This window comes from Macaca thibetana, chromosome 12 (assembly GCF_024542745.1).
Source record: "Macaca thibetana thibetana isolate TM-01 chromosome 12, ASM2454274v1, whole genome shotgun sequence".
NCBI classification, from domain to species: Eukaryota; Metazoa; Chordata; class Mammalia; order Primates; family Cercopithecidae; genus Macaca; species Macaca thibetana.
Genome location: NC_065589.1, coordinates 19,940,003 through 19,962,810, shown reverse-complemented (window position 1 = coordinate 19,962,810; position 22,808 = coordinate 19,940,003). Strand labels below are relative to the sequence as shown.

General features: G+C 43.8%; 2 protein-coding genes across 2 annotated transcripts in view; one reads left to right on the top strand and one right to left on the bottom strand.

Annotated features, from left to right (window-relative positions):
- The window catches only part of FARSB (phenylalanyl-tRNA synthetase subunit beta), an 896,824-nt gene that overhangs the window by 95,668 nt on the left and 778,348 nt on the right, over positions 1 to 22,808 (bottom strand). The window lies entirely within an intron of this gene.
- Positions 8,664 to 22,808, top strand: part of MOGAT1 (monoacylglycerol O-acyltransferase 1) — a 41,319-nt gene continuing 27,174 nt past the window's right edge. The window contains exon 1 of the mRNA XM_050752083.1: positions 8,664 to 8,885. Coding sequence (XP_050608040.1) covers positions 8,792 to 8,885 — 94 coding nt within the window. The 5' untranslated portion in view covers positions 8,664 to 8,791. The remainder of the gene's footprint in view (positions 8,886 to 22,808) is intronic.

The window sequence follows — 22,808 nt, the reverse complement described above, 5'->3', positions numbered from 1 at the left end:
TTACCTTCTTTTCAAGGGCCTGTTTCCTTTGCCTCCATAACTGTTGTGGGTATTGATGGCCAGGCTGCTAAACCTCTTAAAACTCCCCAACTCTGATGCCAACTTGGACAACATTCTTTTCTGCACTCCTTTTTAATTATCCCCACCTGCCCAGCTCCCTTATTAGGTCGAGACATTTTAACTAAATTATCTGCTTCCCTGACTATTCCTGGGCTACAGCCACACCTCAGTGCCTCCTTTTCCCCCAGTTCAAAGCCTCCTTCGCATCCGCCCCTTGTATTTCCCTGCGTTAATCCACAAGCATAGGACACCTCTACTCCCTCCTTGGTGATGGATGGTGCACCCCTTACCATCCCATTAAAACCTAATCACCCAGGCCAGGCGCGGTGGCTCAAACCTGTAATCCCAGCACTTTGGGAGGCCGAGACGGGTGGATCACGAGGTCAGGAGATCGAGACCATCCTGGCTAACATGGTAAAACCCCGTCTCTACTAAAAAATACAAAAAAAACTAGCCGGTAGAGGTGGTGGGCGCCTGTAGTCCCAGCTACTCAGGAGGCTGAGGCAGGAGAATGGCGTAAACCCAGGAAGCAGAGCTTACAGTGAGCCGAGATCCGGCCACTGCACTCCAGCCTGGGCGACAGAGCGAGACTCCGTCTCAAAAAAAAAAAACCTAATCATTCTTACCCTGCTCAATGCCAATATCCCATCCCACAGCATGCTTTAAAAGGATTAAAGCCTGTTATCACTCACATGTTACCGCATGGCCTTTTAAAGCCTATAAACTCTCCCTACAATTCTGCCATTTTACCTGTCCAAAAGCTGGACAAAGCCTTACAGGATCTGCGCCTTATCATCCAAACTGTCTTGCCTATCCACCCCGTGGTGCCAAAGCCATGTACTCTCCTGAAGGGGTGGCCTGCCCCTCCACACCTGTGGGCGTTTCTCATTAGGTGGAACAAGAGACTTGAGAAAAGAAGTGAGACACAGAGACAAAGTATAGAGAAAGAAAAAGTGGGCCCAGGGGACCAGTGCTCAGCATACAGAGGACCCGCGACAGCACCAGTCTCTGAGTTCCCTCAGTATTTATTGATCATTATCTTTATCATCTTTGAAAAGGGAAGTGGCAGGATAATAGGATCATCGTAGGGAGAAGGTCAGCAGTAAGACATATGAATAAAGATCTCTGTGACATAAGTTCAAGGAAAAGTGCTGTGCCTTGATATGCATTTGCAAACATCTCCATAAACCTTTTTAGTGCATAAAGAGCAGCATTGCTGCTAGCACGTCCCACCTTCAGCCCTAAGTTGGTTTTCTCCCATCTCAGTAAATAGAACATACAATTGGGTTTTACATCGAGATGTTCCATTGCCCAGGGACAGGCAGGAGACAGATGCTTTTCTCTATCTCAACTGCCAAGAGGCCTTCTTTCCTCTTTTACTAATCCTCCTCAGCACAGACCCTTCACGGGTGTCAGGCTGGGGGACGATCAGGTCTTTCCCTTCCCACGAGGCCATATTTCAGACTACCACATGGGGAGAAACCTTGGACAATACCTAGCTTTCCTAGGCAGAGGTCCCTGTGACCTTCCACAGTGTATGTGTCCCTGGGTACTTGAGATTAAGAGAATGGTGATGACTTTTCACAAGCATACTGCCTTCAGCCACTTGTTTAACAAAGCACACCCTGCACAGCCCCAAATCCTTTAAATCTTGAGTCACCACAGCACATGTCTCTTGCAAGGACAGGGTTGGGGGTGCGGTCACAGATTAACAGCATCTCAAATACAGAACAAAATGGAGTCTCTTATGTCTACTTCTTTCTATATAGACACAGTAACAGTCTGATCTCTCCTTCCTTTCCCCACACTCTTCTATCCTCAATACCTCCCTCCACAACCCATTATTCTGTTCTGGATCTCATGCTTTCTTTGCTCTTCCTTTGTACCCTTCATCCCAGCCTCTCTTTGCTTTCACTTGGACTGACCGTGACACCCATCAGGCTCAGCAAATTACCTGGGCTGTACTGCCGCAAGGCTTCACAGACAGCCCCCATTACTTCAGTCAAGCCCAAATTTCTTCCTCATCTGGTTCCTATCTTGACATAATTCTTAATGAAAACACATGTGCTCTCCCTGCCGATCATGTCTGACTGATCTCTAAAACCCCAACCCCTTCTACAAAACAACAACTCCTTTCCTTCCTAGGCATGGTTGGGTACTTTCACCTTTGGATACCTGGTTTTGCCATCCTAACGAAACCATTATATAACTCACAAAAGGAAACCTAGCTGACCTCATAGATCCTAAATCCTTTCCCCACTCCTCTTTCCGTTCCTTGAAGACAGCTTTAGAGACTGCCCCCACACTAGCTCTCCCTAACTCATCCCAACACTTTTCACCACACACAGCCGAAGTGCAGGGCTGTGCAGTCGGAATTCTTACACAAGGACCAGGACTGCGCCCTGTAACCTTTTTGTCCAAACAACTTGACCTTACTGTTTTAGACTGGCCATCATGTCTCCATGTGGCGGCTGCTGCCACCCTAATACTTTTAGAGGCCCTCAAAATCACAAACTATGCTCAACTCACCCTCTACAGTTCTCATAACTTCCAAAATCTATTTTCTTCCTCACACCTGATACATATACTTTCTGCTCCCGGCTTCTTCAGCTGTACTCACTCTTTGTTGAGTCTCCCACAGTTACCATTGTTCCTGGCCTGGACTTCAATGCAGCCTCCCACATTATTTCTGATACCACACCTGACCCCCATGGCTGTATCTCTCTGATATACCTGACCTTCACTCCATTTCCCCATATTTCCTTCTTTCTTGTTCCTCACCCTGATTACACTTTGTTTATTGATGGCAGTTTCACCAGGCTTAATCGCCACACACCAGCAAAGGCAGGCTATGCTATAGTATCTTCCACATCTATCATTGAGGCTAGCGTTCTGCCCCACTCCACTACCTCTCCACAACTCAAACTCATTGCCTTAACTTGGGCCCTTACTCTTGCAAAGGAATTATGCATCAATATTTATACTGACTCTAAATATGCCTTCCATATCCTGCACCACCACGCTGTTATATGGGCTGAAAGAGGTTTCCTCATGACGCAAGGCTCCTCCATCATTAATGCCTCTTTAATAAAAACTCTTCTCAAGGCCACTTTACTTCCAAAGGAAGCTGGAGTCATACACGGCAAGGACCATCAAAAGACATCAGATTCCATCGCTCAGGGCAATGCTTATGCTGATAAGGTAGCTAAAGAAGCAGCTAGCATTCCAACTTCTGTCCCTCATGGCCAATTTTTCTCCTCCTTATCAGTCACTCCTGCCTACTCTCCCAGTGAAACTTCCACCTATCAATCTCTTCCCACACAAGGCAAATGGTTCTTGGACCAAGGAAAATATCTCCTTCCAGCCTCACAGGCCCATTCTATTCTGTCGTCATTTCATAACCTCTTCCATGTAGGTTACAAGCTGCTAGCCCACCTCTTAGAACCTCTCATTTCCTTTCCATCGTGGAAATCTATCCTTAAGAAAATCACTTCTCAGTGTTCCATCTGCTCTTCTACTACTCCTCAGGGATTGTTCAGGGCCCCTCCCTTCCCTACACATCAAGCCCGGGGATTTGCCCCTGCCCAGGACTGGCAAATTGACTTTACTCACATGCTCTGGGTCAGGAAACTAAAATACCTCTTGGTCTGGGTAGACGCTTTCACTGAATAGGTAGAGGCCTTTCCCACAGCGTCTGAGAAGGCCACCTTGGTCATTTCTTCCCTTTTGTCAGAATAATTCCTCAGTTTGGCCTTCCCACTTCTATACAGTCTGATAACAGACCAGCCTTTCTTAGTCAAATCACCCAAGCAGTTTCTCAGGCTCTTGGTATTCAGTAAAACCTTCATACCCCTTACCATCCTCAATCTTCAGGAAAGGTAGGATGGACTAATGGTCTTTTAAAAACCCACCTCACCAAGCTCAGCCTTCAACTTAAAAAAGAGGATTCTGTCAAGAATAGAGCCCCAAGACTCACCAACCAAACAAGTAATTATGCTGAACCCCCTTGGGCACTCTCTAATTGGACGTCCTGGGTACTCCCAATTCTTAGTCCTTTAATACCTGTTTTTCTCCTTCTCTTAATTCGGACCTTGTGTCTTTCATTTAGTTTCTCAATTCATATAAAACCGCATTCAGGCCATCACCAATAATTCTATATGACAAATGCTCCTTCTAACAACCCCACAATATCACCCCTTACCCCAAAATCTTTCTTCAGTTGAATCTCTCCCACTGTAGGTCCCATGCCGCCCCTAATCCCACTCAAAGCAGCCCTGAGAAACATCGCCCATTATCTCTCCGTACCACCCCCCAACACTTCAGCACTATTTTATGTTATTTTTCTTTTTTTTTTTTTGAGACGGAGTCTCGCTCTGTCGCCCAGGCTGGAGTGCAGTGGCCAGATCTCAGCTCACTGCAAGCTCCGCCTCCCGGGTTTACGCCATTCTCCTGCCTCAGCCTCCCAAGTAGCTGGGACTACAAGCGCCGGCCACCTCGCCCGGCTAGTTTTTTGTATTTTTTAGTAGAGACGGGGTTTCCCCGTGTTAGCCAGGATGGTCTCGATCTCCTGACCTCGTGATCCGCCCGTCTCGGCCTCCTAAAGTGCTGGGATTACAGGCTTGAGCCACCGTGCCCGGCTTTATGTTATTTTTCTTACTAATATGAGAAGACAGGAATGTCAGGCCTCTGAGCCCAAGCTAAGCCATCATATCCCCTGTGACCTGCACGTATACATCCAGATGGCCTGAAGCAACTGAAGATCCACAAAAGAAGTGAAAATAGTCTTAACTGATGACATTCCACCATTGTAATTTGTTTCTGCCCCACCCTAACTGATCAATGTACTTTGTAATCTCCCCCATCCTTAAGAAGGTTCCTTGTAATTCTCCCCATCCTTGAGAATGTACTTTGTGAGATCCACCCCCTGCCCGGAAAACACTGCTCCTAACTCCACCGCCTATCCCAAAACCTATAAGAACTAATGATAATCCACCACCCTTTGCTGACGCCCTTTTCAGACTCAGCCCGCCTGCACCCTGGTGAAATAAACAGCCTTGTTGCTCACACAAAGCCTGTTTGGTGGTCTCTTCACACGGACACGTGAGACATTAACCAGAGCTGGTTGCTGTCAGTGGTGTGTGTTTGTGTGTTTGTGTGTGTGTGTGTGTGTGTGTGACAGAGAGACAGAATACTTACTTTTATGATTAATGCATCTTATGAAAATCAGAACCATGACCTTTGCCCTAAACCATCCCTTCTAAGGACTCTGTCTAGACAGAATACTAACAGAATACTATTTCCTTTTTAACCTGACAATGAGAACATTTTTACTTAAGTTACAGTAAAACATCATGTTATAGAAAGACATTGTCACCTTTCTACAAGTAGAAGTTAGTTATAGTAAAGTGCACAGGAAGAAATAAATAAAACAAAGAAAAGATTTCTTATTTCTCAGTTCCAAGAGTAGCCTTTCATTATTGTTGAGGCATTCTGGCCTGTGACCTTCTTATTTCTTCATCAGAGTTGAGAAGTAGAAAGAGGAACCATACCCATCAGTGGAATCCCAGATCTTCCAAGGGACTGTGCTGGTTCCTTCCCCAGGACTTGCCACAGCTGTGGTGCTCGATACATTTTCGTTGAATTATTGTAAACATATATATGTATTATTCACTCATATTTAGCCAATTGCAGGCCCATAGGAACAAAGCTGATGCTTCTGCCAAATGTATTTTTCTTTAATCATTTGCTAAAATATTTGTTGACTGAATGGATAACTACACCTCAACCCAAATGACAGGTTCCGTCATCAGCATTCATCTACTTACCCTTCAATGACTTGTTCCTCTGTTGTGACAACACTCCCTTTCTTCCTTATATTATTTGAGATGCAGCCTAGTATAGCAGTTAGGCTCTGGAATCTTAGGCTCATATGAAAGAATTGTTTTGAATAGCTTGATGAATTAAAACGTTCCCACTATGTCAATCCAGTGATCACTTAACTCTCATAACTTGGCACACAATATGTAAACAAATAAATACATGTTGAATGTCAAAAGGATGAGAGTATAATAATGAGTGAAAAAATAAAAAATTGTTGATTAAAATGGTGATGGACTGTTGCATTGACTGAGTGCTGATGAGTCCATGCTTTGTTTCAGTTGGCTGTGATGGCTGTGACAGGATATGACAGTTCTTATCTATTAGCTTAGTGCTCTGGGAAAGTAACAAACACATTACTAAGCAAGCAAACTCCAAGTGATCAGGATCAGGAGTGCTGGGTGTTTTACTCTTCTTTACCGATAGATTCGGAATCCAATTAATCAAACAGTCCTACTATTTATACCATGCATACCTCAAGTCTATCTCTATTTTCCCAAGCTTCCACATCCTCTGCAATCATCCTACAATACTCTCCTTAGGGGATATGCCTACTTCCACTCTTGCTATCTCCAATCTGTTCTAAATAGGTGCCCATTGTGCTATGTCAGCCTATGTGTTTCCTTCAGGACACTGTCACAAATTTGGTTGTCTATGTAGGTAGGTATTTTCTGTTTCTCCCACTAGACTGTGAGTTGCAGCAGGACAGGGACCTTTCTTATTCACCATTGTAGCTCACCTCCTTTCCCTACCCAGTGCCTAATACATAGAAAGCTTTCCACAAATAGTCAATGAGTAAATGTACATAAAGTGTGTTCACAGTGTGTGTTCATAGTGTCCCTACCTAGCACTGGGGGAAAGTTTAAGGAAGAAATCTAAAAGGAAAGAAGAAAGTGACTCCTTAAGTAGGAGGAAAAAAAAAACCCCAAACAAGTTTTGCATACAAAAAGTCACAAACAACTCCTCCAAGTGGCCCTGGTATTTGTTTTAATCCAACTCTCTTTGTATTAAAATGTTGAAGAAGAAAAGGGCAGAGGATGTGGGAGAAGGGAGGGCCAACTCTGTTGTTTTGCCCTGTTCCAAGTCCTCTCCAGCAAGACTTGACAGCTACTCATCATTTTCAGTTCTTCAACTATGTGGTAATTAACATTTATAAATAAAGTGCAGTGGTTGCTCCCAAGGACTAGGCACTATTTAGAATCTAGCCATCCATTTATCCATTTAGCATATCATAATTGAAACCCTTCAGTGTCTTGTATTGCTCTTGGGGTACAAACTTGAACCCTAAACACAGTCTGCAAGGCTCTGGACCTTACCCACCATTTTTGCCTGATGTCACCCCAATCTCACCCTTGTCCCCCAAGCTCCCACTCTTTGAGCTCTTCCTGGAGTTCGGCCACAGGACCTTTGCACGCGTGCTTCCCTTTGCCTGGATGACTGCTGGGTTAACTAAATTTGGCTACAGCTCAAGTAAGGGCACTTCTTCAGACACTTCCCTGACCACGCAGCAGTCTTGGTTTGGGAATCTTCTGGTCATTCACAGTAGGGTCTTACTTGTAATTATACACCAAATTGTGTAGTTGTTTTGCTGATGGCTGTTTCTCCCTGTACTCTGAACACAAGACAATGAATAGCTTGTGTCAGGCCTCTGAGCCCAAGCTCAGCCATTATAACCTTCATGTGACCTGCACATACACATCCAGGTGGCCTGCAGGAGCCAAGAAGCCTGGAGCAGCCAAAAAAACACAAGTAAAACAGCCAGTTCCTGCCTTAACTGATTAACCAACATTACAACATTTTATCATTGTGACTGCTCCCTGCCATACCTTAGCTGATCAATCGACTTTGTGACATTCTTCTTCTGGACAATGAGTCTTATGATCTCCCCACCGTGTACCTGGTGACCCCTTCCTCTGCTAATAGAAAACTACCTTTTACTGTAATTTTCCATTACCTGCTCAACTCCTGTAAAGCAACCCCTTCCCCATCTCCCTTCGCTGACTCTTTTCGGACTCAGCCCACTTGCACCCAGGTGAATAAACAGCCTTATTTACACAAAGCCTGTTGGTGGTCTCTTCACACAGACAAGCTTGACAGCTTGGTTATCCGAGCGCCCGGATGGTGCCCAGCACGTGGCCAGTGCTTAATAAATATGGGTTGAATGAATGAATGGGTGAAAGGTTCCCAGAGCTCCTGTAGGGATCTGAGGACCCAAGAGTGAGGAAGCCACGTCCTCTTCCCCCTTCCAGGGGAAACTGGAGGTGGCGGGGGGACACAGACCAATAAGCCAAGAAACAAGTCTGACTCCTCTCTCCAGCTGGCGTGCGATTCCTCAAACTAACCCTTCCCCAGTCACAGAGGGTTCGAAGGAAGGCGTGGGTTTAAGGGCGGGTGCTGAAGGCAAACGCTGGGTGATCAATCAGCTAAACAATGGTCAGATCCTCGTGGAGATCCCAGGTCCTCAGCCAGGCGGCTGGAGCCCGCGTTATCCAGCACGGGCTGGCTGCCAGCTGACCCCTCTCTCCTTCCCTCGTGTCCCATGCGGCGCGCTTTCGCCAGCGCCCGGGCGCGCTAGCCAATGCGCCCCCGGCCGCGGCAGCTGCTGCGGGGCCAGGCCGCTGGGCCAACTCTGGCGCGGGGCGCTTGTGATTGGCTGCCCCCAACCTCAGCCGAGCCCGCCCTCCTACCCAGGGCGAAGTTGGGTCCCCGCCAGCTGCCTAGCCTCTGCCTCCTCCTCTCCGCCCAGCTAGTGCCCAGCGCGGGGCCCGGATCCGGCCGGGCACTGCCCACAGGCGCCACAGAGCAGCGGGGGTGCAGGCGGCAGTGGCTGGCGCAGTCCTCGCCCGGCTGGGCCATGAAGGTCGAGTTTGCACCGCTCAACATCCCCCTGGCGCGCCGGCTGCAAACGGTGGCCGTGCTGCAGTGGGTCCTGTACTTCGTGCTGCTGGGTAAGGACCCCGCCCCCGGGCAGCGGCGCGTGGGCTCCGTGTCCTCCCTCGGGATGGTCTGGATTCCAGAACCTGCAGAGAACCTTCCAACCCTCGTTCCCCTGTCGGCCACAGCAGGCGGGTGAAAGAGGGCGTTTGGCGCTAACGTGGACGCTGGTTTGTTTCCTCAGGAGAACCTCTTCGCTAATGGCTGTTTAACTTTATTTTCTCCTGCGTTATCTTTTTTTTTTTTTTTTTTTTTTTTTTTTTTTTTTTTTTTTTTTTTTTGAGACGGAGTCTCGCTCTGTCGCCCAGGCTGGAGTACAGTGGCCGGATCTCAGCTCACTGCAAGCTCCGCCTCCCGGGTTCACGCCATTCTCCTGCCTCAGCCTCCGGAATAGCTGGGACTACAGGCGCCCGCCACCTCGCCCTGTAGTTTTTTGTATTTTTTTAGTAGAGACGGGGTTTCACCATGTTAGCTAGGATGGTCTTGATCTTGTGACCCCGTGATCCGCCCGTCTTGGCCTCCCAAAGTGCTGGGATTACAGGCTTGAGCCACCGCGCCCGGCCACGTTATCTTTTTTTTAATTGAGGTGCATCTTGCCTACAATAAAAGGCGCAGTTATACGGCTACAGCTCGATGACTTTTGGCAACTGTATCCACCAAAATGTAACCATGACTCCATCCAACGCTTGAGCACTTTAACCCCTCAAAAGTTGGCAAACTCGTTTCTCGAACTGTTGATTCATAGATGGAAAAGTAATGTCTAAGTAGTTAGAACCTGATTCCTTCGTCTCCCCACCCTCCTGACAAACAGCAGTGTTCCCTTTACCGTTTTGGAGATTTCCTGGATGCATAGCAGTACCTTTCTGTAAAGAAGCCTGCTCATTGCGTTTGGTTGAGCGGTTTCTCTCTGGAAATAATGTGACCCGGGAGCGTGTGTGTTCCAGTTGGTTCCCAAGTTGAGCCCATGAAACATACAAGAGCCGAATCATTAGATGGGGCAAAGGTGTTTACTTGGGTGTTTTTCTTCTCCTTCTCCTTCTCCTTCTCCTTCTCCTTCTTCTTCTTATTTGTTCTGCTCTTGAAGTACATAGGGGTGATGTGGGAGGAGAGAGGAATTTGGGCGAGACCCTTCTATTGAAACATAAACTCTTCTGAAGATGAAGATCATGTGTGTGCTGTAAGATCATGGATTGTACAGCGTTGGGGTGCCAATAGTAAAAAAACCCATTGCATTGGAGAGTTTTACACTTTTAAAACTGCTTTTACATTTCGAAAGCCTAGATCAGTGGTTCTCAACAGAAGCTTCTATAAATACAGCTGCCCAGGCTCTGTCCCTGGGATTTATTTGTTTGTTTGTTTGTTTGTTTGTTTATTATTTTGAGACTGAGTTTCACTCTTGTTGCCCAGGCTGGAGTGCAATGGCGCGATCTTCGGCTCACCGCAACCTCCACCTCCCAGGTTCAAGTGATTCTTCTGCCTCAGACTGCCGAGTAACTGGGGTTACAGGCATGTGCCACCACACCTGGCTAATTTTGTCTTTTTAATAGAGACGGGGTTTCTCCATGTTGGTCAGAGTGGTCTCGAACTCCCAATCACAGGTGATCTGCCCGCCTCAGCCTCCCAAAGTGCTGGGATTACAGGCATGAGCCACCGCGCCCTGCTCATCCCTGGAATTTCTAAGTCGTTTGTTTCAGAATGAAGCCTGTACACCTTTTTTTTTTTTTCCTTTTTCCCCTTTTAAGAACTCTCCAAGCCGGGCGTGGTGGCTCAAGCCTGTAATCCCAGCACTTTGGGAGGCCGAGACGGGCGGATCACGAGGTCAGGAGATCGAGACCATCCTGGCTAACACGGTGAAACCCCGTCTCTACTAAAAAATACAAAAAACTAGCCAGGCGAGGTGGCGGGCGCCTGTAGTCCCAGCTATTCCGGAGGCTGAGGCAGGAGAATGGCGTGAACCCGGGAGGCGGAGCTTGCAGTGAGCTGAGATCCGGCCACTGTACTCCAGCCTGGGCGACAGAGCGAGACTCCGTCTCAAAAAAAAAAAAAAAAAAAAAAAAAAGAACTCTCCAAGTGACTCTCCTGTGCTGCTAGGTAGAATTTACGGGGAAAAAAAAAGTAATTCAAAATGTTAACTCATTAAGTCCTCACAGCCCACACACCTTGAGGCAGGGTTGATAACATTACACCCCGTTTTGCTCTGGATCAAAGCACCACGGAGGTAACAACACACAACCTTATCCAGCGCTTGGTATGTGCCAGGTGCTGTTCTAAGCAACATCCACAATTAACTAGCAATCTTCACAACACCCGTGTGAGGTAAGGACTATTCCTGCACTCATGGTACAGATGAGGGAAATAAGAGATGAAGTAAATTGCTCAAGGTGATGCAGCTAGCAGGACGTGGTAGAGCTGGTTTCAAACCCAAGTATTCTGCCCAAAGTCTCTGCTTTACCCATTGAACTGCTCTCTTTCATGGCCTGAACTTGGAGTCCGACTTCCTAACTGATCATTCAACACATCTCTGATAGCCACTGTTCTTTTCTTTCATGGCACTTATCATTGCTTGTATCTGTGTATGGCTGTGGTGACTTGAGAAATTTCTTTATGGCTGTCCTAGTCTACAAGCTCAGTGAGGGAACACACAGTATGTGTCTGGCCCGTGGAAGATATATGCAAATACTCGAGATATACACAAATACTTGAGATATACACAAATACTTGTTGAATGGCTGTTTCTGGTCTATCACCCAGAATAGGAACTATCTACCCACCAGATCCCTAGAGTATTAACTCATGTAATCCTCACAGCAACCCGGTGAGAGTGACTACCCCTTACCCTCACTTTACCAATGAAGGAACTAGGAGGTAAAGTAAATTACTCAAGATCACATGGCTCAGTAGTGGAAAGTCAAGACACGTGTGACCACATGTGAGTGGATTAGTGATGAAGACATGACAGGTGCTCAATGACCTGTGCCTAATTTGAATCAAACTACAGTGGTTCTAGATCCAATTCACCTCCATGTTTTCAACGTTTCACACATTTGACATTTGTGTTAGCAGGAGCATATTTTGTGTTATCACATATCTTGGAAATTATATTGTGGGAAATTTCAAACATACAGAAAGTAGACAGAAGAGTATGAATTCCCATATACCCATGACCTAGGTTTATAGTTATTTAATAATTTGCCGTATACGTTTTATCCATTATTTTGCAAAAAATATTTTAAAACAAATCTTTTTTTTTTGTATAACTTTTTTACCTTTTAGGTTCAGGAGTACATGTGCAGGTTTGATATATGGGTAAATTTTGCGTCGTGGGGATTGTACAGATTATTTCATCACCCAAATAATTGGCATAGTACTCAGTCGGTAGCTTTTCCTCCTCATCCTCCACCTTCCACCCTTATGTAGGCCGCAGTGTCTGTTGTTTCCTTTGTGTCTAGTGAACTCACACATTAAGATATTTTAATACTAAATACCTTAGTTTGCATAATTTTAAAATTAGTATTTTGTGTGTAACCATAGTACTCTTGCCATACCTAGCGTAGTTAACAAAAATTGCTTAAAATCATGTAAACCAAGTTCAGATATCCTAAACTGCACCAAAACTACACTTTTTTTCTTGTTCTTTTTTCTTTTTGATAGAGGCGGGGCTTCCTTATGTTTCCCTGGCTGCTGTCAAACTCCCAGGCACGAGTGATCCTCCTGCCTCAGCCTCCCAAAGTAATGGGATACAGGTGTGAACCACTGTGCCCAAACAAAATACACTTTTACTGGCAATTTGTTTGAACCCAAATCCAAATAAGACCCACGTGTTATATTTGGTTTTTATGTCTTTCGTGTAGAACAGTGTCTCCCCTTTGTTTTCTTGTCAATGAAGCCTTGAAGAAACCATTTGACATGGGTCCTGCAGGATGTCTCACTTTGTGAGTTTGTCTGCTTCTTTGTAGGGTTAATTTGTTCCTCTATCCCTTGTATTTCTTTTAAAAGATGGAAGTTAGAGCTAAATGCTTGATTAGATTTAGATGAAAGCTTTTGGGCAAGACTTCTTCCCAAGTGTTGCTGTGCACTTCATGTTACATCACATCAGGATGCACACACAGTGTGTGCTTGTCCCATTATTTGTGTCTACAATTGGTCAGTGGGTCTAGGAAGGAAGTAATCCGATGTGATGACTGGCATGCTGCAAACTTTCATCTAGTGATTTAAGTCATGATCCTTGCCTGAATTACTTGTTTTATTTGAAACTGCAAAATGGTGATTTTCTTATTCTATCATTTATTCTTCATTTATTAGCTAGAATTTCCGCAGTTAACAATTTTGTCTCATCATGTAGCACCATTTGACTACCCTACAATTCAATTCTTACAGGAAAGAAAGGATAATTGCTATCTTCTTTCCATTTAATTATCAAGTTTTAAGTAAGGAGTTGATATAATAGTTACTTCCAGTGGTGATGAGAGATGTTTTTTAAAGATGTTTTAAGATCTCTAAATCAAAATCCCAGAATGCATTTTTCTTGCCACCACCAGGAAAGTGAGTTTAAGCTATTAGTACTTGGAATATATTTTAAAGTAGCAAAATGCTTCATTTAGTAATAAAATCAAACAGTAAGCCCTCCTTCTCTGCCCACCCCCCACCCCCTTCCCAAGCAACCACTGATCTCCTTTCTTTTCTTCCTTCCTTCCTTTCTCTTTCTTCTCTTCTCTTCCTTCTTTCTTTCTTTCTTTCTTTCTTTCTTTCTTTCTTTCTTTCTTTCTTTCTTTCTTTCTTTCTTTCTTTCTTTCTTTCTTTCTCTCTTTCTTTATCTACAAATGGGGTCTCTCTATGTTGTCTAGGCTGGTCTTGAACCCCTGGGCTCAAGGGATCCTCCCATCTTGACCTCTCAAAGTACTGGGATTACAGGTGTGAGCCACACTGCACCTGATATGATCTGATCTGTCACCACAGATTAGTTTGCATTTTCTAGAGTTTTGTATAAATGGAATCACATCATATATACTCTCCTTTTGTCTGGCTTCTTTCACTCAGCATAATTATTTTGAGGCTCTTTCTCATATATGTCAGTGGTTCATTGCTTTTTGTTTCTAAGCAGCATTCTCTTGCATGGATGTATTGCAATTTGTCCAGCCATCTATTGATGAATATTTGGCTCATAGCTATTATGAATAATACTACCATGAACTTTCACCTACAGATCTTTGTATGAACAGATACTTTCTTTATTCATAGGTAAACCTAAGAATGTAATGGCTTGATTATATGATAGTTGCAGGTTTAAATTTTCCAGAAATCACCAAAGTTTCTTCCAAATTATTACATCATTTTACATTCTCACTGGCAGGGCATGAGAGTTCTAATTGCTCCATGTCCTTACCATCACTCGTTGTAGTCTATTTAATTTTTCAATTTTTTTTCTTGTGATACAGATCAATTTTAATTCTGGCACCTGAAGCTATATAAGGGTATGCTTTATAAACTTTATGGGACTGGCCGGGCATGGTGGCTCATGCCTGTAATCCCAGCACTTTGGGAGGCCGAGGTGGGCGGATCACGAGGTCAGGAGATTGAGACTATCCTGGCTAACATGGTGAAACCCCGTCTCTACTAAAAATACGAAAAAAAAAAAAAAATAGCCAGACGTGGTGGCAGGTGCCTGTAATCCCAGCTACTTGGGAGGCTGAGGCAGGAGAATGGCGTGAACCCGGGAGGCGGAGCTTGCAGTGAACTGAGATTGCGCCACTGCACTCCAGCCTGGGCAACAGAGTGAGACTCTGTCTCAAAAAAAGAAAAAAAAAAACTTCATGGGACTTTTGTACATGTTCAATAAAGTGACAACTGTGTATTTTAGTATCTAAAAATTAGGAACATGCTTTTGAATTGTTTAAACACAATCCACAGAATTAAAAAACAAAGTCAGAAGCCATCCACAATTATACTAATTGTCAACTAAAATTTTATGCTTCATACCTGAGATATAACAGTCAATCTCTAGTAGGAGATACTGAAAACGATCTCAGAGTCTCATCCTGTTGTACTCTATTGGGAAGGTTTCTTGAGTAGATATGTGACTGGCCAAAGGTGGATACAACGAAAACCAGACCAGCAAGTACAAGTTCTACCACAGCTTCTGTAGTTTCCACTTTTTATGCTTTGTCAGTTAAAAGTGAACAATGAGAATTAAATACTTACCTTTACATATTTACAAGGTATGTTGTAAAGTATAATGCTTATAAACATATAAAAGTACTTATTGGCCGGGCGCAATGGCTCACGCCTATAATCCCAGCACTTTGGGAGGCCGAGGCAGGCAGATCACGAGGTCAGGAGATCAAGACCATCCTGGCTAATGTGGTGAAACCCTGTCTCTACTAAAAAGCCACTATGCCTGGCATATATATTTTAATGAAATCAGATAATTTTGAAGCAGCCTTGGCATTTCCTTTAAATTTGTCTGGAAATGATCATTATGTTAGCTTAGGTGGAAAGGACTCACCAACTTAGTTAGTTAGGTGGAAAGGACTCACCAGCTTCTTGGTCTAAGGCTAACGTTTGTCTAAGGCTGGAAAGATACTAATGAGATGTAAACCGTAAGGAGAGAAAAAGAAGATGAGGGCTCTTCCTGGAGGCTGATAGCTAAAACTCAAAGGATTCTAGAAAATGACACAGTAGCAGCCTTTCTTGTCTTTTTCTTTCCGTGTCGGTTCTGGTGAAGAAGGAAGTTACTGCTCTTGAAATTTCCTTATAACTTGGACAAGTTAATGGAAAGTTTAAGCTACACTCATTCTATCCTTTGCTAATGCCTTCTGGGTATGCTGCCTTAAGTTGCCGTACTAACTCTGTCCTACCTGTGTTACTTGTCTTTAAAGATCCAGATCTGCTTTATGGCCAAATAAAATCATTGGAAACGCATCATAATCATTTACTCTGAGAATCTGTCTTTGAAATGTATAGATTTTTTTCCAAAACTGCCTGGCCCGTGACTCAAAAGACCAACAGGAAGCCCTCGCCAGTCCTCATATCTGTTATCTCATGGCTCCAGACTCTTCTTGTTCTACTTTATCTAAAATATCTAGCCAGCCTGCTGTGTTATCTATCACACAATGCTTTGCATAGGAATTTTTTTTTTTTTTTTTTTGAGACGGAGTCTCGCTCTGTCGCCCAGGCTGGAGTGCAGTGGCCGGATCTCAGCTCACTGCAAGCTCCGCCTCCCGGGTTTACGCCATTCTCCTGCCTCAGCCTCCCGAGTAGCTGGGACTACAGGCGCCCGCCACCTCGCCCGGCTAGTTTTTTGTACTTCTTTTTAGTAGAGACGGGGTTTCACCGTGTTAGCCGGGATGGTCTCGATCTCCTGACCTCGTGATCCGCCCGTCTCGGCCTCCCAAAGTGCTGGGATTACAGGCGTGAGCCACCGCGCCCGGCCGCGCATAGGAATCTTAAGTGATTGGATCATAATCCATTAGCAAATAGGACTGGATTAACTGGATGGTGAGTGCTGACTTGCCCACACGCTTCCCCCACTGACCACCAGGAGCCAAGAGAATGTTGCTGAGCCCCAATTTTTGCAATTTTAATAAGTGTGTAGTGGTGTCCCATTGTGGCTTTAATTTGCATGTCCTCAATGACTAATGACCGTGAGCATCTTTTCATTTGCATAGTTGCCATCTGTATTCCTTGTTGAAGTATCTGTTTAAATCTTTTGTCTGGTTTTTATAGGATTGCTTGTTTTCCTATTGCTGAGTTTTGAGAGTTCTTGTACATTCTAGATATAAAGTCATTTATCAGCCATGAGCTTTGTATAGATTTTTCTTTCAGTCTATGGATTATCCTTTCAATCTCTTAACAGTGTCTTTTGAAGAGCAGAAGTTTTAATTTTGATGAAGTCCAATGTATCCATGTTTTTAATAGATTGTGTTGGATGTCATATCTTTAAAATCTTTGCTTAATCCGGCCAGGTGCGGTGGCTCACGTCCGTAATCCCAGCACTTTGAGAGGCCGAGGCGGGTGAATAACCTGAGGTCAGGAGTTCGACACCAGCCTGGCCAACGTGGGGAAACCCTGCCTCTACTAAAAATATAAAACTTCGTTGGGCGCGATGGCAGGTACCTGTAGTCCCAGCTATTCGGGAGGCTGAGGCAGGAGAATTGCTTGAACCCAGGAGGTGGAGGTTGCAGTGTGCTGAGATCACACCATTGCACTCCAGCCTGGGTGACAAGAGCAAAAAACTCTGTCTCAATAATAATAATAAAAAATTCTTCGCTTAATCCAAGGTCACAAAAATTTTCTTCTATATTTTCTCCTACCAGTGTTAATAGTTTTAGGTTTTCCATATAGATCTATGATCTATTTAGGGTTAATTTTTGTGTATGGTACAGTGTCTAAGTCCTTTTTTTTTTTGCGTATGTATAATCCAATTGTTCCAGCTCTTTTTTGAAAGATCACTGTCAGCTCTCTACTGCATTGCCCTTGTGCCTTTATCAAATACCAATTGTCCATATATGCATAGGTTTATTTCTAGACTCTTTATTCTGTGCCATTGATGTGTTTATCTATCTTGATGCCAGTACCATGTTGTTTTGATTATTGTAGCTTTATAATAATTCTTGGAATCAGATATTCAAACTGATTCCAACTTCAAACTTTGTTGGTATTGTTGTTTTTCAGAGGTGTTTTTATTATTCCAAGTCCTTATAATTTCCATATGCATTTTAGGATCAGGTTGACAATTTCCACACCAAAAAAAGCCTCCTGGGATTTTGACTGGGATTGCTGTTTGAATGGAATTAGCTTATAATTTAATTTGTAGAAAACTAACTGAACTGATTACAGTATATATGTCCTAAAACCAAGAACATTTCTCTTCCATAGCCACAGTACAATTACCCAAATCAGAAAAAATATTTCAGCAGTTCTCTTACTAAAGTCCTGTATAGCAAAGGAATCCACATGTTGTATTTAGTTGTGTTAAACAGAAATTATGGGCAGTCATTGTTTTGGACTGAGCTCCTGCACTAGGCTCCAGCAGACGCGAGCAAACCAAAGTGGAGTCACTCATCCTATGTGCCACATAATCAAATTTGAAACTTCAAGGAAGCAGGAAGATCTCCAAATAGACCAGTTTTCCTGAGATCCAGTCTGCCTGAGTCAGTGTAATAAGGAAGTCGCCTTTGCATTAACTTTTATAAAAAAGAAACCTGAAGTGACATGACAATAGCCAATTCACTTTTTCTTCCCTCTTGGTCTGTTTTCCTTGTTTCTACGTTACCCACTGTTCTACCATTACTCGGTAAAAGCTCTCCTATTTTGCAGAATGGAGGCTGCCCTGATTCATGAATAGTGAATAAAAGTCAATTAGCTCCATAACTAAATTTGCTGTAATTTTGTCTTTTCACATTATGTTGTCCTTTTAGTTCCTTTAATCTGGAAAATTTTGAGAAAGTGAATTTTAACATTACACAAGGGATTCTTGGGCTTTTTGTAAACGCTAGTGTGTCTCTTTTGTTATGGATTATCTCCATGGATTTCAGTTTGAGCTATACAAAGTATTTGTGTTTATGGAAACCTTCCTGAAATATTCAGAACATGGGGCTGGTTTCAACCAGATGTTTGTTATAATTTATTTGCCTTCTTCAGGCAAGGAAGTAGGTTCAAGATTGACTGTGCTATAAAACAAGAAAAACGTATTTCCCTGTATGTAACACTTTTTAAAAGCAGTGTAGCATAAACCCACATATGAAGAAAACTAGGCTGCAAAATTCTGCAAAGGGGTCTGATGAGATTTGTCTTTTAGCACAACCCTTAAAAACTCTGGGAGGAAAGTTCTCTTAAAATAGAAATTTTTAAAATCAGAAGAATACACTTATATTCTTATGTTCCACAGATGGCACAGATAGGTATTTTAAAAATATAGTGTCTCTGGGAATAAGAAGGGAAAGAAGTGCTAATGGATTTTTGCTTGCCTCTGAATTTTACTTACTTTCTCCATACTACGTTAAATGGTTAAAATAAGTATGGAAACAGCTTTCATGCAGAAAAATATGAAAAATTTTTGGATGAGAATAGGAAGAAAGAATACATATAGAAGTTAAAGTCTTAAATTATTTCTTAATTACGGTCATTATTTAATGCAAGTAGATAAACGTTCAATGGTTTTCACAATGTTTTGGCTGATGCAGGTTGTTCATGGAGATTTTATAGAACAATTTCACTTATTGTAAATAGCTAGGTGAGTGGAATGGAGTCAGAAAGGGTAGAGACAACAGAGGGAAAATCATTAATGTATGGGAATTGTCTGTGTAAGCGTTTAAGCGCTTTCCAGAAGCCACAGACCTGGCCACCACTCCTTGCCAAAAGTCTTCAATTCTTGGAAACTGAAAATTTACGTCCCTGATTTTGCTGGACCAACCCTTCTCCAACTCTCCAGACACCAACTAGGTATTGTATAGTTCAGTTCTGATGCTGTCTACCTGGAGCTAGGTCTCACAGGTGAAGAGCTCAATCTACAAGACTGCCCCAACTTTAGATGCCAATCACAAGTCCAGGTTGGCACTTGTGCTTCTTTCTGACTGGTTACAAATTGAGGATTTACACGACCTCCTCCTTGGACTCTGTCATTTGCTATGATGGCTCACAGTGCTCAGGAACTAACACTTATGTGTGGCAGTTTATTATAATGGATATGATAAAGGATATAGATGATGAGGTACCTAGGTAGAGGTCTGGAAGGTTCCAAAGCACAGGAGCTTCTGTCCTCTTGGCGTTGGGGTACACCAATCTCTCAGCTTGTGATTGTGTTCACCAACCCATAAGCTGTCTGAACTCTGGACTTTATGGAGCCTTCCTCATTTAGGCATGATCAGTTACTAACATGATCAGTTACTAACATGATCAGTCACTAACTCCATTTCCAGCCCTCTCCTCTCCCTGAGGATGGGAATGGGGCTGCAGGTTCCAAGCCTCTAGTGACTGCTTAGTCTTTTGGTGACCAGCCACCATCCTGGAGCCCACCAAGAGTTGCCTCCTTAGAAGAAAAGACATTGCTGTCACTCAGGAAGTTCCAAGGGATTGGAAGCTCAGCATCAGGACTGGGGTTCAACTATTAGAACAAAAGATGGAAAGATGTACCTAGCACCCCTGTTGATCAGGAAATTACAACAGTTTTAGGAGCCCTAAGCCAGGAACTGGGGGCAGAGACCAAATATTATTATGTCACAGACACGGTACTTGGTACTTACAACTAACAATACTGCGTTATACACTTGTTTACACAAATGTTTGTTACGAGGGTAGACTGCATGTTAAGTGCTCTTACCATAATAAAATCAAAATTTTTGAAAACATATTCTTTTTAATCTAGATTTAGCAACTTTTTAGCATTTTGCCACATTTGCTTTCTGTCCCTCTCACCACACGCACACACACACATACACACATACACACACACACACTTTGTTGTTGCTGCTGAACAATTTAGAAGAAACTAAGTTGTAAACATCATAACACTTGAATACTATAGCATGTATCGCCTGAAAACAAGAATTTTCTGTATAATCAAAATCCTACTATCATACCCAAGAAATGTATCAGGGATACGATAATCTTATTTAATACATGGTTTATATTCAAATTTCCTTAATTGTCTTCAACTTTTCCTTTAGAGGTAGACCAGTTCCTATAGCTTTTATTTGTTTTTAAAGCTTTTATAAGGTTGATTATTTTTAAACAGCCCAAGCCAGTTATCTCGTAGAGTGCCCCCGCCAACCTGGGCTTGGCTAAGGTGACAGAGTGTATTTCCCAGTAGATCCTATGAGGAGGCATCATGTCATTTTGTCCCTTTATTGGTGGTGCTAAATTCGATGATCACACATACACTTTGCTGGAGCCCTACTTGTTTCTTTTTTTTTTTTTTTTTTTTTTTTTTTTTTTTTTTTTTTTTTGAGACGGAGTCTCGCTCTGTCGCCCGGGCTGGAGTGCAGTGGCCGGATCTCAGCTCACTGCAAGCTCCGCCTCCCGGGTTTACGCCATTCTCCTGCCTCAGCCTCCTGTGTAGCTGGGACTACAGGCGCCCGCCACCTCGCCCAGCTAGTTTTTTGTATTTTTTAGTAGAGACGGGGTTTCACCGTGTTAGCCAGGATGGTCTCGATCTCCTGACCTCGTGATCCGCCCGTCTCGGCCTCCCAAAGTGCTGGGATTACAGGCTTGAGCCACCGCGCCCGGCCAGCCCTACTTGTTTCAAACATGTAGTAAGTTTCCAGTGATGGGGGCATTGTGGCACTCTTCACAGTAGCCAAAGGTGGGAGCAACCCAAATGTCCATCAACAGATGCATGAATAAGCAGATTACAGTGTATGTGTATGTGGGAATATTGCTCAGCCGTAAAAAGGAATGAAGTACTGATACACGCTACAACATGGATGAACCTCAAAACCTTGATGTTAAACAAAGGTCTACAAAAACTGGTCAAAACCTTGATGTTAAACAAAGGTCTACAAAAACTGGATGTTGGCCGGGCGCGGTGGCTCAAGCCTGTAATCCCAGCACTTTGGGAGGCCGAGATGGGCGGATCGCAAGGTCAGGAGATCGAGACCATCCTGGCTAACCTGGTGAAACCCCGTCTCTACTAAAAAAAAATACAAAACACTACCCGGGCGAGGTGGCGGGCGCCTGTAGTCCCAGCTACTCGGGAGGCTGAGGCAGGAGAATGGCGTGAACCCGGGAGGCGGAGCTTGCAGTGAGCTGACATCCGGCCACTGCACTCCAGCCTGGGCGACAGAGCAAGACTCCGTCTCAAAAAAAAAAAAAAAAAAAAAAAAAAACTGGATGTTAAACAAAAGTCTGCAAAAGGTCGCATACGATACCATTCCATTCATATGAATATTGAGAGTGGGTACATCCATAGAAACAGACTACAGCCAGGTCCAGTGGCTCACACCTGTCATCCCAGCAGTTTGGAAGGCTGAGGCAGGAGGATCGGTTGAGCTCAGGAGTTCAAGAGTAGCCTGGGCAACATGGCAAGATCCTATCTTTATGAAAAATACAAAAAGTATCCAGGTATCATGGTGCGCACCTCTAGTCCCAGCTATTTGGGAGGCTAAGGTGGTAGGACGACCTGAGCCCGAGAGGTCGAGGCTGCAGTGACCCATGTTCACGCCACTGCATTGCAGCCTGAGTGACAAAGTGAGACCCTGTCTCAAAAAAAAAAAAAGAAAGAAAGAAAGAAAAAGAGACAGACTACAGATTGGTAATTGCCAGCGGTGGAGGGGAGGGAGGAATGGGGAGTAACCGCTTCATGGGTAAAGGGTTTTATTTTGAAATAAGGGGGATGTTTGGGAACTAGATGGTGGTAGTAGTTGTACAACATTGTGAATTAAATGCCACCGGAGTGTTCTCTTTAAAATCACTAGTTTTTTATGTTATGTGAATTTCACTTAAATTAAAAAAAGAAAAAGAAAAAAAAAAAAGGCCGGGAACAGTGGCTCACGCTTGTAATCCCAGCGCTTTGGGAGGCTGAGATGGGTGCATCACCTGAGGTCAGGAGTTCTAGCCCCCAGCCTGGCAAACATGGTGAAACCCCGCCTCTATTAAAAATACAAAAATTAGCCAGGCATAGTGGCTCGTGCCTGTAATCTCAGCTACTTGGGAAGCCAAGGCAGGAGAATCACTTGAACCCGGGAGGTGGAGGTTCAGTGAGCTGAGATCACACCATTGCACTCCAGCCTGGGCAACAGAGTGAGACTCTGTTTCAAAAAAAAAAAAAAAAAAAGTGAGTGAGGGACAGCTTCCTCAACAATATGGAGAAAGTAGAATTTATGTGAGCTGAGTGAAAATAGAGTGTCATTGATAGGAAGCCGAGTTGTGGTTTTTAATCCAGAATATAGATAAATCAACTCAGCTAAAATTCAGGCCTTAAATTCAACTTGGTTTGTGAATCT